Below are 20,592 nucleotides of genomic sequence, written 5' to 3' on the forward strand. Positions count from 1 at the left end.
AAACGAAGTGTGAATTGCTATTTTTTTTTTTTTTATGTTTGAAGGATTTAAAGGTGCAGGGGGTTCGATTATATTTATTAAATTAAATATGAACATTAATTTTTACATCTTGACTTTTGTCCAGCGGAACATTGTGAACTGAACTAAAAAATGATTATTGATGATTGACTGCTAAATCATGTTAATAGACTTTACCTATGCATTCCTTATGAAATACAGATAATAATGTTAACTTGGCAAATAATTTGATTGGACTTGCTGGAAATTGTTTTTAATTAACGTTGTCAGCTGTTGTTCCTGTAATGTTTTCTCCAGTATTTTTACTTTGTGATTGGCATCCTAAACAGCTACTGTTGCCATGGGTTGGGGGATAAGGATGTTCTTTAGCAGAGGGGTGTAAGGATGTACAGAATTAAACACATTCAATACATGTTAAGTGCCTAAATATGTTACTTGTGTTGAAATGTTCTTGTTACCATGATGGCATGAGCACTGTTTTTAACTTTCAATGTTAAAATTGGTTCTTTAGGGGCTCCTGAGCGGCGCAGCCATCTAAACGTTGGCCAGATCATCGAGAGATCACCGGTTTGATCACTGGTGGTGCCACAGCCATCCGTGGCCAGGAATCCTAGAGAGCTTGATTGGCCTTGCTCTCTCTGGGTGGGTAGGATGGCCCTCCCTCTCCCCATCACTCAGGCTAGCAGTTAGTGTCCTCCTCCAAGGGTGTTGAAGCCTTTCCATTGATGATGTGTTCAAAGCAAGGACGTGCATGCTAGCCTTCAGTCTCCCAGCACTGATAGCATTGTGTGATAGGGTGATAGGGGAGTCCCAGCTACTGATTGGCAATTGGAAAAATAATAATAATGTTGTGAGGTCCAAGTTAATACTTCACAGGTTTAGTTAAAAATTGTTATTGAATAAACTTCTGAGAAATAAAGTTCTGACAAAATAATTCTGATAAATTGTTACTAGAATTGCAAACTTACTGCTTATTATTATTATTATTATTATTATTATTATTATTATTATTATTATTATTATTATTATTGTAATATTTTTTTATCCAATCAAGATTCTTGAAAGGCAGCAAGGGGCATATTTACAGTTTTCAGTTTTGATCATGTTTCAAATTTCAGAAATTTTCAGTTTGTATTGGAATTATTACAGGCTTAGTATAGAAAGTGTGTAATTTCTTCAATTCATTAGACCCCCTGCACCGTTAATGTCTTTAGATTGGAAACATCATTAGATTAAGATATTTTTTTTTATCACAGGTTGAAAGAGATGGCCTTACTCCTTCTGAAAGCATGAAAAAGACAAAAAAGTAACAATTACTTTTTTATCTTTCTTTCCAACTGTTTTGGTGGGGGAGGGGAGGGCTATTTGTGCGTGCGTGTGTCTTTTTTTTTTTTTTTTTTTTAATGTGCCAACACTGGTATTTTGGTGCTTATTGATTACAATATTGCCACTAGCATTCCCACTTATTGTGTATTTAAAATTGGTCCTCAGTATCTGGGGCTACGCTTGCATTAGCATCTAAATTGGCAAATCATATCATCATACTACATACTACCTACATACTACCTGGCTGAAAAACACACCTCATTATAGCCCTTTTCCATCTAGATGTTTTTGTCCGTCTGACTTCGGCCGATTTTACCAGATACTGCAGCCAAAAAGTTTTATGTTTGGGGTTCTACATTTTCCAGCATTTTTTGGTTGTCTAAAGGTTCTCCTCTTACATAGTTTCTGTATCCATGTTATCATGGTGACAAACCTACTGGGTTTACTAACATTTACAAGAGCAGCAAGTTTCTAAAATGGCTGAAAAGATTGATTTTTGTTTGTTTTGTGTTTTCAGTTATATATAGTGTTATTTTTTTCGTTTGATTATTTTCAAATATACATAGTTAGACGGGCTTAGATATGGATGTAATGTTTAAGGCTGTTGCAGCATAAATATCAGCGTCAAATGCCTTTTTGGCAACCCCTCCCATCTGACTTCGCATTGTTATCGAACTGGTTGTTCTGGAGGAGGTATGTTACATCTAAAACTCTGATGTCATAAACATCCTTTTTTCAGCCCTCTTTCTGACAGCTGCAGTAACTGCTTACATCCAGTTTTTACCTCGGCCTACTCCCACGATCAGAACACACTTCATCTTTCTCTTTTTTTTTTTGTTTTTTTTTTTTTGTTTTGTTTATTACCAACTGGTTATTTTTTTATGCAGTTGAATCTGTGACCTTGAAAGCTGTAAATGTCAGTGTTGTATCTTTAGTTAATATTAAGAAGTTGTGAATTAAAGTATTTAAAAATGCCCTGTCCATTTCTTCTTAATTTCTGTCTTCATTTCTTCAAAAAAATACAGTATGATTGACATATAGGAGGTTTTTTGAAACGGTGCCCCCCAATTCTGGTTCTTACTCGTAATCCAAGAGAGTTGATTCTCAAGGAGCCGGCTCTTTTTGCCCCTGATGCAACGCTTTTGTTTTGTTGTTTTTGTTTAAACAGGGACAGCAGTTAGCTAGCTATGCTAAAAGCTTTGCATTTATCTAAATAATAATAGTAATAATCTGGGGTTACACTGACAATATACTATTAGGCTAAACTTAGCCGGGCACTGTTAACGCGGTGTCACTGTCCTCCAATGAGCCGCTATTGGACCCGCTTCAGCGCCGTAGAACGAGATGATCTAAAAGCCAAAAGCCAGGTAAACAGTGCTGGTGAGCGGGTCATTCCAGACACTGAAGCCATGATATGAGCCTCAAAAATCGGCTCATTTCAGACACTGAATCCAGGCACACAGCCCCGGAGATCAGAGGGCGCTAATGCCGTGTTAACAGTGCCGGGCTTGGCTTAGCCTAATAATATATATTGTACATGTAACCCTGGATTATTACTATTATTATTATTTAGATAAATCCAAAGTTTGACTTTTAGCAAACTTTCCTGCTGTCTTTGTTTGTGAAGGCTGCTGGTAGTAGAATGTCAGTCACAAAGCCTGGAGATATCAGCCAATAGCATTCGCTGAGGGAGGTGATCCTGACTCTGCCCACCTCTTTCTACACTCAAAAACAGCAGCATCAGGCAATGAGCACTTGCTGTTTTTGCACAATTTTACTTGTGTTTACATTAACATAATACCATCTCTTGCAGTGTGACAAAATAATTGTGACAGTAATAATTGTGAGCATATGCATGTAGAAATCCTCTTAAACTCACTCCCAAATTTGACTTACAGTAACTGCTCAATCAAATGAATAGTGTAAACATGCTGTGAAGAACATTGGTATTTAAATTGTGTGAAACTGACACAAATAAATCTAAAATTTCTCCTATTTACCTACTTATATATATATATAGAGCGAGAGAGAAAGAGATTCCTGATTTTTTGCATGTTTTTCACACTTAAATGTTTCGGAACATCAAACCATTTAAATATTAGTCAAAGACAACACGGGTAAACACAAAATGCTATTTTTAAATTAAGGTGTGTTTATTATTTAGGGACAAAACAAATCCAAACCTATATGGTCCTGTGTGAAAAAGTGATTGCCCCCTTGTTAAAACATATCATCACTGTGGTTTCTGACACCTGAGTACAATGTCTGTAGCCACACCCAGGCCTGATTGCCACACCTGTTCTAAATCAAGACATCACTTAAATAAGACTTGCCTGACAAAATTAAGTCCACCAAAAGGTCCTTAAAAGCTACACATCACGACAAGATCCACAGAAATTAAGAAACAATTGAGAAAGAAGGTAATTATCAGTCTGGAAAGGGTTATGAAGCCATTTCCAAAGCTTTGGGAATCCAGCAAGCCACAGTGAGAGCCATTGTCCACAAATGGCGAAGACATGAAACAGTGGGGAACCTTCCCAGGAGTGATGGACCGCCCAAATTACAGCAGGAGTGCAGCGACGACTCATCTCAAAAAACCCACAACAACATCCAAAGCACTGCAGGCCTTACTTGCCTCAGTAGAGAAAAAACACTGCTAAGCAAAAAGAACATTAATAAAGCTTGTCTCATTTTTTCCAGAACACATCTTAATGATCCCCAAGACTTTTGGGAAAACATTCTGTGGACCGATGAGACAAAAGTTTGGAAGGTTTGTGTCCCAGTACATCCGGCGTAAAAGAAACACTGTATTCCAGAAAAAGAACATACCAACAGTAAAACATGGTGGTGGTAGTGTGATGGTCTGTGGCTGTTTTGCTGCGTCAGGGCCTGGAAGACTTGCTGTGATAAATGGAATTATGACTTGTGCTGTCTACCGTCCGACCATCTGTTCGTGACCTCAAGCTGAAATGAACTTGGGTTCTGCAGCAGGACAGTGATCCAAAACACACCAAGTCCACCTCTGAATGGCTGAAGAAAAACAAAATGAAGAATTTGGAGTGGCCTAGTCAAAGTCCTAACCTGAATCCTATTGAGATACTGTGGCATGACCTTAAAAAGGCTGTTCATGCTCAAAAACCCTCCAGGGAGGCTGAATTACAACAATTCTGCAAATATGTGTGGGCCAAAATTCCTCCACAAGTTATCGCAAGCGCTTGGTTGCAGTTGTTGCTTCTAAGGGTGGCCCAACCAGCTATTAAGTTTAGGGGACAATCACTTTTTCACACATGTAGGTTTGGATTTTTTTTCTCCCTCAAAAATAAACACCTTTTTTTATAAATAGCATTTTGTGTTTATCTGTGTTGTCTTTAATATTTAAATTGGTTTGATGTTCCGAAACTTTTAATGTGACAAACATGCAAAAAATCAGGAAGGGGGCAAACACTGTTTCTCACCACTGTAGGTATATACACATAACAAGCTCAATATGACATACTGTAATACGCTACAGGAAGTGTAGAGGGAGCTCTGTAATGCTCTACAATGATTGTATGGGTAACACTCGATATGACATACTGCAATACACTACAGGAAGTGTAGAGGGAGCTCTATAATACTGTATAATGATTGTATGGGTAACACTATCTGACATACTGCAGTATGCGACAGGAAGTGTAGAGGGAGCTCTATAGTGCTGTATAATAGTTGTATGGGTAACACTCTATCTGACGTACTGCAATATGCTACAGGAAGTGTAGAGGGAGCTCTATAATGCTCTACAATGATTGTATGGCTAACACTCAATATGACATACTGTAATACGCTACAGGAAGTGTAGAGGGAGCTCTGTAATGCTCTACAATGATTGTATGGGTAACACTCGATATGACATACTGCAATACACTACAGGAAGTGTAGAGGGAGCTCTATAATACTGTATAATGATTGTATGGGTAACACTCTATCTGACATACTGCAGTATGCTACAGGAAGTGTAGAGGGAGCTCTATAGTGCTGTATAATAGTTGTATGGGTAACACTCAGAGACTGTAAAAAAGATGGACGCCGTGTCTCCGTTCCCATTCATTCAATGAAAATGAAGCCAAAATCTTCCGCCATGTTGGCGATCCTGCCACCTGATTCTGCGCAGTAGAGACCAGAGGAGGGAGAAAGACTGTGGAGAGCAGCCTACTCATTTAAATAACCCCGCCCCTGAGGGCTGCCTCGTGGTCACAGGCTGCAGAGTGGGGCGGAGCGGAGCTGACGGTCTATTATTGGTCCCGCCCATAACCAGCCCTTTTACCATAACCACATCTTTTTTGAATAGAGCTGAATAACGTTTTAAAAACCGAATTCTGTGGGGATATAAAAATTTGACAATATAAGCAGAGGTTACACTAGCTGCTGCATTTAAATAAAGAAGGTAGAATTACAGTATATTAGAAAAAAACGTGATTGAATGTTGTCTGTTTTGCCATTGAAACCTATGGGAATGGGTGGAGTTACACAGCTTTCTGCAGCCGAACAGCAGGGGGCGCCCGACCTGTGGTGGCTTCACTTTTAAGAGACGATGCTCTGTCCAGCTATATACAGTCTATGGTAACACTCTATCTGACATACTGCAATATGCTACAGGAAGTGTAGAGGGAGCTCTATAATGCTCTACAATAATTGTATGGCTAACACTCAATATGACATACTGTAATACGCTACAGGAAGTGTAGAGGGAGCTCTATAATGCTGTATAATGATTGTATAGGTAACACTCAATCTGACATACTTTAATACGCTACAGGAAGTGTAGAGGGAGCTCTATAATGCTGTATAATGATTGTATGGGTAACACTCAATATGACATACTGTAATACGCTACAGGAAGTGTAGAGGGAGCTCTATAATGCTCTACAATGATTGTATGGCTAACACTCAATATGACATACTGTAATACGCTACAGGAAGTGTAGAGGGAGCTCTATAATGATTGTATGGGTAACACTCAATCTGACATACCTTAATACGCTACAGCAGGGATGGGCAACTTCCATGATGGAGAGGGCCACATTTTTTTCAGCATGACCATTGGAGGGCCACATGACCTCGCACTTCAAATAATTGAATATGAAAAACGCTACAAATGATTTTCAATAAGAACAAATTTTATATGAATTTATATCTGTATGTTTACAGCACCAACATTTATCAACAACTATTTTCTGCATATTAATGCATTTTAATACGGCAAAAGACAAACCGTTTGCTTAAAAAAAGTGCAAAAAGGAAGTCCTTCATATCAAAGAACAAAAAGTTTGCTTAAAAAACTGATTGCAAATACAGTAGTTCCTCTGTGTAAAATAAGTTCATTATAACAAGTCCTTCATAAGCAACAAGGACAAAACATTTGCTCATAAAAGTGCAAAAGGCATTTGAACTCATTTATAACAAAGAACAAAAAAGATTTAAAAACTGATTGCAAATAGCTCATTCAATAATAGCAGAAAACTAGACCACAGAGGCCCAACATTTATTGAAGCTAATGAGAGAGCTGTGGTTTGGCCTGCTGGCTCACAATGGACTGGATGTCAATGTCAATTTTCGTGGTTGTTTGGCAGCGCCCTCTAGCGGTCAAAAGTAGAATTACGTTTTTTTTTTTTGTTTTTTTTTTTAATTATGAAATTATGAAATTATTTTTGATCTATTCGCGGGCCGCACTGAGTGATGACGAGGGCTGTGTGCGGCCCCCGGGCCGCCAGTTGCCCATCCCTGCGCTACAGGATGTGTAGAGGGAGCTCTATTATGCTCTATAATGATTGTATGGGTAACGCTCAATCTGACATACTGTAATACGCTACAGGAAGTGTAGAGGGAGCTCTGTAATGCTCTATAATGATTGTATGGGTAACAAGCTGACCATATTTTGGTATTATGACTATATTTTATTGGTAAAGCAGCAGTGTACTTTGTACGTTTAGCAATGAAATTGTGATTAAAATTATTTTCAAATAAATAATTAACCATTTTTAACAAATGTGGGGAAATGTTTACTTTTAGAGGCTTATGGCCAATATATACTTATGCATTAGCTTAGCATGATGCAACGGTGTAGCCTGCACGAGCATCCTATATAGCTGCCTGTGTTTATAATTGTATTGTATAAGCTGCATCGTCTGCAGTTTAGACTGTGAAGCCTGGAATGTGTGGAATGCTTAGCAAACCAATCCCAGCTGCTGCTCTCTGCGTGGTGCGATGCTTAATTTCATTTCTGGGGAGGTGCGTGTCGGGCTATGGCATAGGGTCAATGGCCACCCACAGGCTATGTGTAGGCTACACCGAAGGGTTAACGCAGAAGTATAGATTGGCCATTAGCCATATCAGTGTGTGAAACTACCTTCACCATGTTTTCAGGCTTCAGCCTGGCTTGCCAATCTTCATCAAAATTGTGCTTTATTACCACCAAGTGGAAAATGCATTTTATAGGAGTGAGATCTGTGGCTCAGGACAAACTTGTTAATTTAATGGTACATGTGATTCTACATTTTTCTATGTTGGTAGTTGTTGAACAATTAGGGTCTCCACACCCAATTGTTTTATTTTTTGAGAGTGAAGAATGTGACTTTTAAAAGACTCAAAGACCCACTTATGCCACTTGAAGATAGAAATGGCCCAGCATTTTAACATTAGGCCTACCACCCAATCCCTCATATTCCTTTGGGTAGACAGTGCTTGGACCCCTGCATTGCCGTAGTTCACAGCATGTGGCAGAGCTAATGGTGCTTGTCTGACTGAGCCGGCCGAGCATTTTCTTATGGATCCGTTTCCTTAAAGACTTCAGACTGGAGTAGCTGCTCGTATATCTGCACACGGCTCACTTATTTTACTACTGTCCATTCTCTTAATGTGGCCAAATGAGTAGTTTTTCACACCAATGTCATTACTATATGAGTGCTCTCATTATTCATTAGGAAGTGTTCACTGGGCTGCAGGATGAGTGAGTATAGTGAACTGGTCTGAGCTGTAAGCTGTTTTATATTGTATATATTTAATATCACTGCCTGGATGTCTGGCTCTGTGATATTCACCCGGCTGGCTGTTTCAGAACCTGGTGGAAGAAAGAGATTGGGGGGATGGGAAATGAGGGTGAGAACTGTAGAGGAAACCCAAACAGAATTTATTGGCTTCTGGTCGGCATCTGGGTCCTAAAGCCCGACAAGTTGCTTCTAAACCGTTGTCTCATAGATGTGCCTTGGTTGTACTTAAAAGAAAATGGACAGTTCTAAAATCAAATTAGATCAGGATAAAATAATTGTTATACACAAATGTAAAGATTTATATTCTGATTCGAACAAACCCAGCTAATTAATTGACTTTTGCTTTCAAATTTGTACAGCATGGCATAGTCTTTTAGAAAATAACAATTCTAAAAAATTTTTTACCAATATCTGCAGTGTTAATTACTGGATTTTCGGTATTTTCTGACAAACCAATATTTTAATGAAACATAAATTGGCACGCAAAATGGATGTGTTTGTAAGTTAAAAATAGAGTCCAGTGCAAAATTGTAAAATTCAAAGTTTCCTCTAGTCTACAGTACCATACAGTCAAGGCCAAAAGTGACATTTTTCAAGAATATGAAGTATTTCTCTTATACAATAATTGCTATTACACATATTTAGATTTCCTTTGTGTGTACCTGAACAACACACAAAAAACTGAACAAAAAGCCAGAGCAATAAATAATGCTGTTGGTTCTGCTTAATTCAGTCTGCCATTAAATAAGTTTATTTATTTAAGACAATTTAAGGCTTTTTTTTTTTAGAAAACTGAATTCATACCTTTTTAATTCTTTAAGTGTGTGCCAAAGTAATAACAATAAGCTTTATTTACATAGCATCTCCATACCCTTAAAATTCAGCTCAAAATATGGTACATACACAAGAGGTAAACAAAAACACCAGCACAAAAGAAGCCATTATTTAAATCAAATAGAGATTAGCAAAATTAATACATTAAAAAATTATGCAACATCAAAAACGACTAGTAATTGGTGCTATGTAAATGCTAAGATGCAAAATGGCAAAGTAAATTAGTACAAGGATAATAAAATGAATAAAATCTAAATAAATATGTTATGATTAATATTATTTTACCAGCTAAAAAGGATAAAAATGCTAAAAAAAAAAAAAACTAAAATATAAACACAATAACCAGAAAAATAAAAGAAAGGCAAATAATAAAATCTAATATTAAAGATAATGTAAGAAACATTTTAAAACTTTTTAACATGTTTTAACAAATATATTTTAGATGCTTTTTGGCTTTTTTGAGTTTCATATCAGAGTACCAGTAGATTATCGTAAGTCACATTTTGGATTGTAGCCAGTCCACAATTTTAAAATGTATGAAGCTGTTGATACCTTTAAAGTAGCTTAATTAGCCATAATGAAATGCAAATAAAATAAAATAAATACGTAAAAATTATGATCACAATGAATTTATACCTCAAGGTACTGTGACAGTAGTAGAGTAGACAAACTATTTAATGAACAGCACAGTAGATTTCACCTATACCTGGACAAGTCAGTTGGATCCAGTTTGTGCTGCATGTGAGAACATCCCAGAGCCCGAGCAATAGCAGTGAAGCTGTGTGGGTGTATGTGTTTTTTTTTATGTATATTGAGCTTAAAATGGCTGCTGAGGGAGAACTACATCTCCCATAATTCCCCACTGATTAGCGTTTACACTGGCCATTTGTCTACAACTGGCTACATAAGGCTGCAACCTGAGGAGATACACACCCACGGCCTGACCAGGCCCGGCCAGCCTGCTGAAGAACTGAGCACTGTTTAAAGTAAATACAGGTTTCTGTGTGACTTTAAATGAAGCCCTTTTGGGCTGGGGATTATATATTAAAACATGAGCTACATAACATAAACCATGTCACACATAAACAAAATGACATAACTAATAGATGCCAAATATATGTAAAAGCAGCTGTCCCTAATATGTTGTCTTTAATTAAAGAGTTAGGAGGGCACAAAATATTGCAATTAATGATATCAGTGTAACGGCACAGCCATCTCTCCAACATCTAATATATTCATTCTAAAAACAAAGTGGTGTTGAAGGTTTGTTGGGTGTATTTCATAAATGAATAAAATAAACAAAACAATAATATACACAAAATCACAATTTAACACAGCAGTTTATTTACATTAAACTGCATTAAAAATACTTTTCCTCATTCTCTGTGCAATTACACATAAAATTATGTAAATTGATAAATTGTCACTAAATCGCCCAAACTTACAGACTGCTACTTTAATATTGGAGATCTCAGACTATGCAACCCAGACGGGGCCCACATTTACCCTTTCTGGGCCAATTACTAAGCATGAAGTAACACATCACTGAAATTCAAATGTGGGTCCACATAGAACCCGTGGAGAAAATATCTTGGTTCCCAGTTGGGCAAAGAACACAGAATTTTACACTAGAGGTTATTTACATGAACCTGCATTAAAAGTACTGTACTATATGCTCTGTGCAACTACATATTCTCACCAGAGAGGTCTCCAAAACGAAAAAACATACGGCCTGATGTTTTAATAATACATTAAAATTAATTTTGAAAAAGATACATAGTAGAAATGGTTATTTTTATTAATTTAAAAACAGGCAGGCAGGCAAATAAGACAACAATAATAGGAGAGTAAGAAAGCACAGTAAGAAATATAAAACTATAGAAGATTCTAACTTAGATTTGAAATATTAACTATCCCCTATTAGATTTAAGTAAAAATAAAAAAATGATGAATAATGAATATATACATGAATATATAAATATGAAAAACAACTAAGTATGAAAGTAACCAGCCGTAGATATGAGGTAGTGCAGTAATACAGAATAAATGTACCATAAAGAATCAATAGTGTCCAAGAGTGAAAATGTACAGGATGCACAGTAAAATATCAATAGAGTCACAGAGTGCAGATTTACATGTTGTACAGAGTGTGATTATAGTACAGATAAAAATAGGCTGAGAATTAAAAAAAGACTCGTTCCTCAACTGTCCTCCTCTCTCCTCCGGCTCTACTGGGAGAAGTTGAAGAGTTTGATTGCTCTCAGGATAAAGAATCTCCTGAGTCTGTCTGTAGAGCAGCTCTGTGTCGATGGTTTGCAGTGGGTGACCATCATCATCCATGATGGAGAGCAGTTTGTGCAGTGTCCTGCTCTCTGCCACCAGCTCTGCCAGCTTGTCAATATGCATCTCATCCCTCATGCTTCTTCCCCAGCACACCACAGCAGCGAAAAGACAGCTGGACACCACAGTCTGATAGAACATCTGCAGGAGCTTCCTACAGATCTAAAAGGACCCCGGCCTCCTCAGGAAGTAGAGCCGGCTCTGCCCCTTTCTGTACAGGATGTCTGTTTGGGCTGACCAGTCCAGCCTATCATCCAGATGCACCAGTCCTAGATGTGTGCAGCAGGTTGTTCCTCTTGCACCACTCCACAAAGTCTTCCACAAGGTGTCTGTACTCCTTCCCTTCCCGTACACAGGCCACAATGGCAGTGTCGTAAGACAATGTCTGCATGTGGAGAGTTGCATGTCTCACATTTGTTTTGGAAGTCTGAGGTGTAGAGTGTGTAAATGAACAGGGAGAGTACAGTCCCCTGTGGTGCTCCTGTGCTGCTCACCAAAGTTTCTGATGTACAGTCATTGAGGCTGACAGTGACAGATGGATGGATAGAGGGATGGATGGATGGATGGACGGATTGATGGATACTTTATTGATCCCAGAGGGAAAATTTTAGACATCCAGCAGCACGTATGATAGCAGGTATGATACACAAAGTTACAAAATGATAAAATATAATGGTACATATAAATACAATAAAGTAAAAAATAGAGTGTAAGGAAGTGTAAAAGTTCAGTATTTAGTGTGTGTAATGGAGAATGGAGGTAGTGCAGTTAAACACAATAGACAGTGAACACCAGTTCATGTGCCTAAAGTGAGGATAACTGATGTCAGCCATACAGAAAGTGCAAATACAGTTATATAATAATTTAAATTTAGCAGTGCAAAAGATACGTAAACAGTAGATGAATGAACTAGTGAAAGAACTACTAATGCAAAATAGGGTAGAACTATAAAAATAGTGTAATAGGCATCAGCAAGACTGAGAGTGTCCATAGATGGGGTGTGTCCAAGGTGTGGCCAGAGTTGCCGCACAAAAGTGACAAAAGTGTCAAAGAGTCATTTAAAGTCTGATGTGTACAGTGTGAACCGGACTGGAGAGAGAACAGTCCCCTGTGGTGCCCCTGATCACTGTATCAGAGGAGCAGTCCCTGATCCTGACATGTTGTGGTCTCCCAGTAAGGTAGTCAGTGATCCAGGTGACCAGATGCATATCCACCTCAATCTTCATCAGCTTGTATCTCAGTAGTAGGGGCTGGATGGTGTTAAAAGCACTGGAAAAGTCAAAGAACATGACCCTCACAGCACCTCCCCCCTTGTCCAGATGAGCGTGAGCTCTGTGCAGAAGATGACAGAGGATGGCATCTTCTACTCCAACCTTCTCACAGGAGTGGGTCCTCAGCATGGTGGACCTGAGGTCTGAGGTGGTCCAGCAGTCACTCCATGGTCTTCATCACGTGAGATGTCAAAGCAACCGGCCTGTAGTCATTCAGCTCCTTCGGGTGTGCCTTTTTGGGAACTGGAACGAGTCAGGTTGTTTTTCACGTGGCAGGAACCATCCCTAAACGCAAACTCAGGTTAAACACATGTTGGAGGGGCTCACCCAGTTGAACAGCACATGCCTTGAGCATTCTGGGGCACAGTCTGTCCGAGCCAGCTGCCTTCCTGGGGTAAAGTGTCCTCTGCTGTCTCCTGACTTGGTCTGCAGTAAAGGTTGGTGGACTGGAGCTGATTTGTCTGCCAGCTGATAGTGTTGATGGTAGTGATGATGATGAAGATGGTGGAGGTGAGGGAGATGGTTGTGGTCATGATGATGATGGAGGTGAGGGTGATGGTAGTGGTGATGATGAAGATGGTGGAAGTGAGGATGATAGTGGTGATGAAGATGATGATGGAGGTGAGTGTGGTGGTGGTGATGGAGTTGAAGGTGATGGAGATGGTGATGATGGTGATGCTGCTGGAGGGTAGGAGAAGGGGGCAGCAGTAGCAGGACGGTCAAACTTGTTGTAAAAGTTGTTAAACATGTTTCCTCTGTCCACACCCCCATCTACTGGGTTGCCGCTGTTGTTCTTGCACCCAGTGATGGTGACGTCACACGCCGCCTGCACGTCCGCTCTGTGCGGTATGTAAACACAGACGAGGATCGCAAGAGAGAACTCCCGCAGCATGTAATAAGGTAGGAGACTCACCGCTTACAGTTCAATGCCCCGTCAGCAAATCACCTCCTTCACGTTCACATGTCCAGGGTTGCCCCATCTGGTGTTAACGAAAAGCGCAAACCCCCCAACTTTACGCCCTCACTGTAGAGAAGCCAGGTAGCTCCACGTTAGCATCCAGCGTGTCGGGGTGAGCCAGGTCTTGGTGCGCAGCGCCAGCAGCTCTTCCCTCGTGTAAACGATTGTCTTACACACGCTCATGGAAGCGGATTTCAAGTAATCAATAAACTAGTGATAAAAGCCCTAAAAACAGTACACAAATGACAGAACTACTGAAAAGGCTGTCAGTACGGCGCCAGAAGTTATTATTAAAATGTATTTGATAAAACATTTTAATACAGGTCCTTCTCATAAAGTTCATTATTTTCTGTAATGTACTGATAAACATTAGACTTTCATATATTTTAGATTCATTACACACAACTGAAGGAGTTTAAGCCTTTTATTGTTTTAATATTGATGATTTTGGCAAAAAAGTAAAAAAAAAAAAAAAACATATTTCATCCAACCAATAAAAGAAAAGTGTTTTTAATACAAAAAAGTCAACGTTCAAAAAATTATGTTCAGTTATGCACTCAATACTTGGTCGGTGCTCCAAAATCTCCTGATAGCTGGCTGCATTGACCCTGCCCTTGATAAAACACAGTGGACCAACACCAGCAGCTGACATGGAACCCCAGACCATCACTGACTGTGGGTACTTGACACTGGACTTCAGGCATTTTGGCATTTCCTTCTCCTCAGTCTTCCTCCAGACTCTGGCACCTGATTTCCGAAAGACATGCAAAAATTGAGCAACAGTCCAGTGCTGCTTCTCTGTAGCCCAGGTCTGGCGCTACTGCAGCTTTTTCTGGTTCAAAAGTGGCTTGACCTGGGGAATGCGGCACCTGTAGCCCATTTCCTGCACACGCCTGTGCACGATGGCTGTCGCTGTTTCTACTCCAGACCACTGATTCACTCAGTCCACTGCTTCCGCCGGTCCCCCAAGGTTAGGAATCGGCCCTTCTCCACAATCTTCCTCAGGGTCTGGTCACCTCTTCTCGTTGTGCAGTGTTTTCTGCCACATTTTTTCCTTCCCACAGACTTCCCACTGAGGTGCCTTGATACAGCACTCTGGGAACAGCCTATTCGTTCAGAAATTTATTTCTGTGTCTTACCCTCTTGCTTGAGGGTGTCAATGATGGCCTCCTGGACAGCAGTCAGGTCGGCAGTCTTACCCATGATTGCCATTTTGAGTAATGAACCAGGCTGAGAGTTTTTAAAAGCCTCAGGAATGTTTTGCAGGTGTTAAGAGTTCATTTGTTGATTCAGATGATGAGGTTAATAGCTCGTTTAGAGAACCTTTTCATGATATGCTAATTTTGTGAGAAAGGAATTTTGGGTTTTCATGAGCTGTATGCCAAAATCATCACTATTAAAAAAATAAAAGACCTGAAATATTTCAGTTGGTGTGCAATGAATCTCAAACATATGAAAGTTTTTATCTGATCATTTTTATCATTTCATTATGGAAAAGAATGAACTTTATCCCAATATGCTATTTTTTGAGAAGGACCTGTATATATTCAGTGACAAGGTAACATTATCATTACTTTGGCTAATGTGTTACTTCATGTTTGTTCATATCTTTGCTTATATACTTTATATTTTACGTATTATTTGTAAAGTGAAGCTGTGTAAAGACAAAACTGTTACTGTGGTATGAATGCATTTGTCAAACTGACCAGTTTATTAGCTTTTTTGATAATATAATTAAGCCAAAAGTGGGTATTGACAATGGATGGATAAAATTAAGCCGTTCCACCTTAAAGCGGCGTGCAGTTGAAGCACATTCTTTACATATGTTTGTTTTGCTGTGTATGTATTCATCTTTAACAGCATCAAAAGTAGCTAAATTATCAGCTGCTAGCCTCACCCAGCATTGCTACCACACTGTTAGTATCAGCGTTAGGATCAGTACTGTACTGTGCTTTGCTGTGAACATCACTATGGCACAGTTAGCATCGCTAATGCACTATGAGCAACACTATCGCTCTGGCTGCCGGTTTTACTCAGCATCACCACTGTGGTTTTAGCATTGCTATCGCAGCGTTAGCCTTACGCTGCATTGCTATAGTGGTGCTAGTTTCGCAACTGCATCCTTTCTCACCATGGCTTGCTGGGCGTGGCTTCCCGTGCATACGTACTTGTGTGCAGAAAACTGGCCGACACAACTGTAGTTGGCCTCATCACCAAGAACGACGAGACAGCATACAGAGAGGAGGTGCAGGACTTGTGCAGAACCAACAACTAATCTATAACTCATAAATGTGGATAAAACCAAAAATGGTTGTTGACTTCAGGAGAGCACCAGGTGTCCACCACCTGCTGAACATCAACGGTTCTGCAGTAGAAATTGTAAAAAAAAAAAAAATAAGTAAATAAATAAAAAAGTTCCTCTGTGTTCATATTGCAGAGAACCTCAACTGGTCCCTCAACACCAGCATCATAACAAAGAAAGCCCAGCAGCGTCTCTACTTCCTGCGGAGACTGAGGAAAGCACATGTCCCATCTCCCATCCTCACCAAGCATCTTGAGCACCTGCATTACTGTCTGGTTTGGGAACTGCAACATCTTAGACCGCAAGACCCTACAGCGGATAGTGAGGACAGCTGAGAAGATCGTCAGAGTCTCTCCATCACCGAGATATACACCACACGCTGCATCCGCAAAGCCACCAGCATTGTGGACGACCCCACCCACCCCTCACACGAACTCTTCGCTCTGATACAGTCCGGCAGAAGATAAAGGAGCATCCGATCCTCCACTAACAGACTCTGCAACAGCTTCTTCCACCAGGCAGTCAGGCTCCTCAACACACAGATGTAGCCACACTCACCCCAAACCACTCCTTAAAAACACACACACACACACACACACACACATGCACGCACGCACACATATCCGTCCTATGATGCATATTTGTTGCATGTGTGCATTTTGTAGTATATTGTATTGCTGTGTTGCCCATGTTGCACCATAGTTCCGGGGGAACATGATTTCGTTACATTGTGTACCTGTACTCAGATGTAATGGCAATAAAAGCCTCTTGACTCTTGAAAACAAAATTACAATCCACCATCTTTACCTGAAAAAAGTGTAAAAGACGATTAAGTTAATATATTTGGTCTCAATTTAACAAGCTACAGTTAATGAAATTATTAAGTTTCAGCCCTAACCTAAACAATTAGGCAAACGCATCCCTGCTATCACCTGTTAAATAATTAAGTTTTACTCTCATTGTTGCACACTGTTTAAATTGTTCACAAAAACATGTAACAGATAGAATAGAATACATAGAATAGCAATTTTTTAAGGTGCATTCTTGCCAATGAGAAAATGAAAATGTAGAATGTAAGATTTGTTTGCCAATCACTTGCATTTATGTGCAACAGATAAAAGAATATACAAATAAAGAATGAGTTTTAAAATAAGCAGCAATGTCGACATTGAACTGTTTTTTGCGGACAAACGTTTAAGCGTGCGAAGCCACGCCCAGCAAGCCATGGCGATGGAGCCATGGGGATGCATCCCTGGTGGGAGAGGTCTCCTAGTCTTGCACCGTAACTTCCTCAGCTGCTGGCCATTGACTATTTTATGCATCCATTGGATCCTTTCCACTGACTTCCGTTTAGAGTTCAAAAGGTTTATTTATGTTTACTGTCAAATTCTGGAGATTCTTTTTGAGATGCAAGATATGCTAGATTTTGTTGAAGGTGCCAGTGAAGCTAAGCCACTGTACATCTGGGCTGGTCAGCTCAACAGCCAACCAGTTAGGACTCTGTAGCAGTAATGCCAACCAATCATCACTCAGTAGCAGTGCAGCTGGGAAAATCCATCTAATACCATGAGCCTCATCCTGCCTGTAAACCTTCTATTGTCCTGCTCTCTGCACTGAAGAACAGAGAACATAGCTGAAGGAAGATTTACTGCATGAAAGATCCACCTCACACACAGCAGATGATGTCCATCATTTTCTTAACATGATAAGAAAATATAAGAATAGGTTTCCTGTAGAAAATACAAAGTAATTACAAAGCTTTGGTTATCACCAGCTGGTTGCTAGGCATTCAGTGGTTGCCATGCTGTTGCTAAGCAGCTGCAGTTGCTTAGCTTGGGAATGTGAGCTGTGTGGATGGTATGTTGTTGCTATGATACCCAAGGTGGTTGCTTTGCAGGTAGCTAGTCTGTTACTTCATGGTTGCTTTCCTTTTTTTAAGTAAATGCTTTGTCCAAGATGGTTGCTAGGATGGTGGCACTTCTATTGGTTTCCAGGGTGTTGCTAGGTGGTCGCTTAGCTATTCAGGGTGGATAAGGTTATGAGTGAAAGAAAATATCAATATATTGATTTTTTTTTGCAATACTATATAAACTCTCAAAAGCACTATTGATGTTTTAATGAATAGATTACATGATATATATTTTTATCAAACAGTGGTTCATTTTGAGTTGTGTTTTAACCCGTGCCCACTATAGAGCAGTTTCTTCAGATCCCACTGTTCTGATTGAATAGAAAGTAAACTTTTTTATTTCTCTGATATTCTGCATAAAATATTGTTTTTCATGCTATGATAATTTTCCTACAATTTGCTACAAAAAGAATGTGAAATATTCTTGCTTACAGTTCATAATTATATATCATTGCAATATATGTAACTCCTGTGTTATAATGCGGATCGTAGAGGTGGGCAATAAGATTTTATTGTGATAAATGTTTGCATTGTATCATTAATATGTTTTTTTCTGCATATTGTGGACAAGATTAATGCTTAAAGAACACTGACCCAACTGCAGTCCTAAACAAACAGATAATGTGATCAATATTTATTTTCCACTGCTGATGTTATAACATTTGGCTAAATATTGTGTATTGTGAAAATATATTTTAAATATTGCAAATAAATATTGTGTTGTACATTTTTACGTTATCGCCCATCTCGAACGTTTTGTATTACCAGGTTCTTTCTAATACACAGATCCAGTCCATGTTAGTCTGAATTATAAACAACTCTCAGATTGATAAAAACCCAAGTTTTTTTGCAGATCTGATTGGCTAATGGAAAAAAAAAAACATCTGTTAGATGCCAGGCCCACAGTGTAGGCCTATTCTCTGCAGACTGTGTGCTGGCATGAGTCTTAACACACTTCTAATCAAAGGCATTATGGTGAGGTGAGAAATCAGGCTCCAGATGGTCGAGGCAATCTGAGGGCTGATGTTGATTTGCTTCAGACTCAGGGCTGTGAAGCGATTTTATTCTGCCAAATGGTGGGAGGGGCTATCAGTCGGTTTAACAATGGGACAGATGTCCTGAGTATGAATAACAATAGAACAAGGCCTGGGACTCCATTCACACCCTGTTGAGAATCGGGAATATATATTTGGACAAGACCAAACCACATAAAATGCAAGTATAAACACTCAATACACATTTAAAACAGAATCCAATCAACTATGATTGCATAAACCATTTTAGGATTAGGTCTAAGATGCACTAGAAACATATGCACAACTGATCACTCAAACCACTTCAGGAGGTGGTCTAAGACATATTTATACCAGATACAAATCAAATCACTCAAACCACTTCAGGAGGTGGTCTGAAATGCATATAAAACTAAATACAATCTACAGACGGTAATCTACCAATTATTATTCTTAATGAAATTTTCACTAAAAGGGATGTTATAGGGATACTTGCAGGTTAGCTTAATCCATTTTATGTTCAACTGGTTAAGATTATATATCTGCTTCCACTTCTTCCTTATCAGCAGTTTTAATCGATACTTAATCAAACTCACGGCAGACTGGTTCATCATCACAATTATGATTACTCATTTTAACACACATCTCAAATTAGCAAAGACAAAAATATATATAATATTAGAATGTTCTGCTTGGGAAAACAGGATACAGAAAACAGGGTACAGAATACATCATACTTTTGTTTTTTGTAAATTAGCATTAGCAACTAGTGGTCAGTGGAATAGTTAGAAATAGATAAATAGATTGAAAAAAAGTTTTCTTTAGTTATAACATTTAGCCTTATAGAGGGGCATTTGGTTAGACACTAAACTCTTCCTCAAAACAACTTAATGAAATCACATTCAAAATGTGTTGTGAAAAGAATGTGTAAAATATTTATCCTTAGGGCGTATATATAAAGAATTAGCTTACAGCATTAGCTTTCTGGCTGTGCACTAATTCTGTGTTTTATTTTAACTGGTATGTTGTAGTTTCCTAGTTCTGAGCAGTAAATTTTAACCGGAATTATCTTACAGTTTTAGCTTACAGTTTAAACATGAGCTTTTCTGGCTAAAATACTACTTATAGTATAGGTGCCTGGTCTTGAAATAAGCACCAAGAAGCGTTGTGAAGATGGATGAAGAGTTTGAAGACTTGTCTAGCCTTAGCATGTGTTTAGAACATTAGCTTTGGGGCTATGAACTAGCTTGTTTAAAACATTTGCTTTTTTGGCTGAGGCTTTTTTGGCTATGGCTAGGGTTGCCTCTCGTCCCGTAAAAATCGCCCATTTTTTGGCAACTAAATGTTGCGTTCCGTATTTTATCTGATATTGTTCCATATTTCCATAAATGTCCAATCCACATGTCTGTCACACACAGATCAACATTAGACCCCTCCTTCCTGCTCCTCTGTGTGCTGCTGCAGCAGTTACCTACAGACTCCACCCCAATCAGACAGTATGAATCAGTAGAGCAACACTGCCAACACTTAAAAACACAGAAGATCAGTCTCACAGTTCTTCATTCCCCTGTCATTTCCTGAGACTGTTATGGGTAA

General features: G+C 39.1%; 1 protein-coding gene across 1 annotated transcript in view; it reads left to right on the forward strand.

Moving 5' to 3' along the window:
- Positions 1-2,318, forward strand: part of ccdc71 (coiled-coil domain containing 71) — a 49,308-nt gene extending 46,990 nt beyond the window's left edge. Inside the window, exon 3 of the mRNA XM_022664047.2 lies at positions 530-2,318. Within this exon, the coding sequence (XP_022519768.1) occupies positions 530-556 (27 nt within the window). The 3' untranslated portion in view covers positions 557-2,318. The remainder of the gene's footprint in view (positions 1-529) is intronic.
- Positions 2,319-20,592: the final 18,274 nt, after the last annotated feature.

The sequence above is a fragment of the Astyanax mexicanus genome, chromosome 24 (genome assembly GCF_023375975.1).
Source record: "Astyanax mexicanus isolate ESR-SI-001 chromosome 24, AstMex3_surface, whole genome shotgun sequence".
Classification (NCBI taxonomy): domain Eukaryota; kingdom Metazoa; phylum Chordata; class Actinopteri; order Characiformes; family Acestrorhamphidae; genus Astyanax; species Astyanax mexicanus.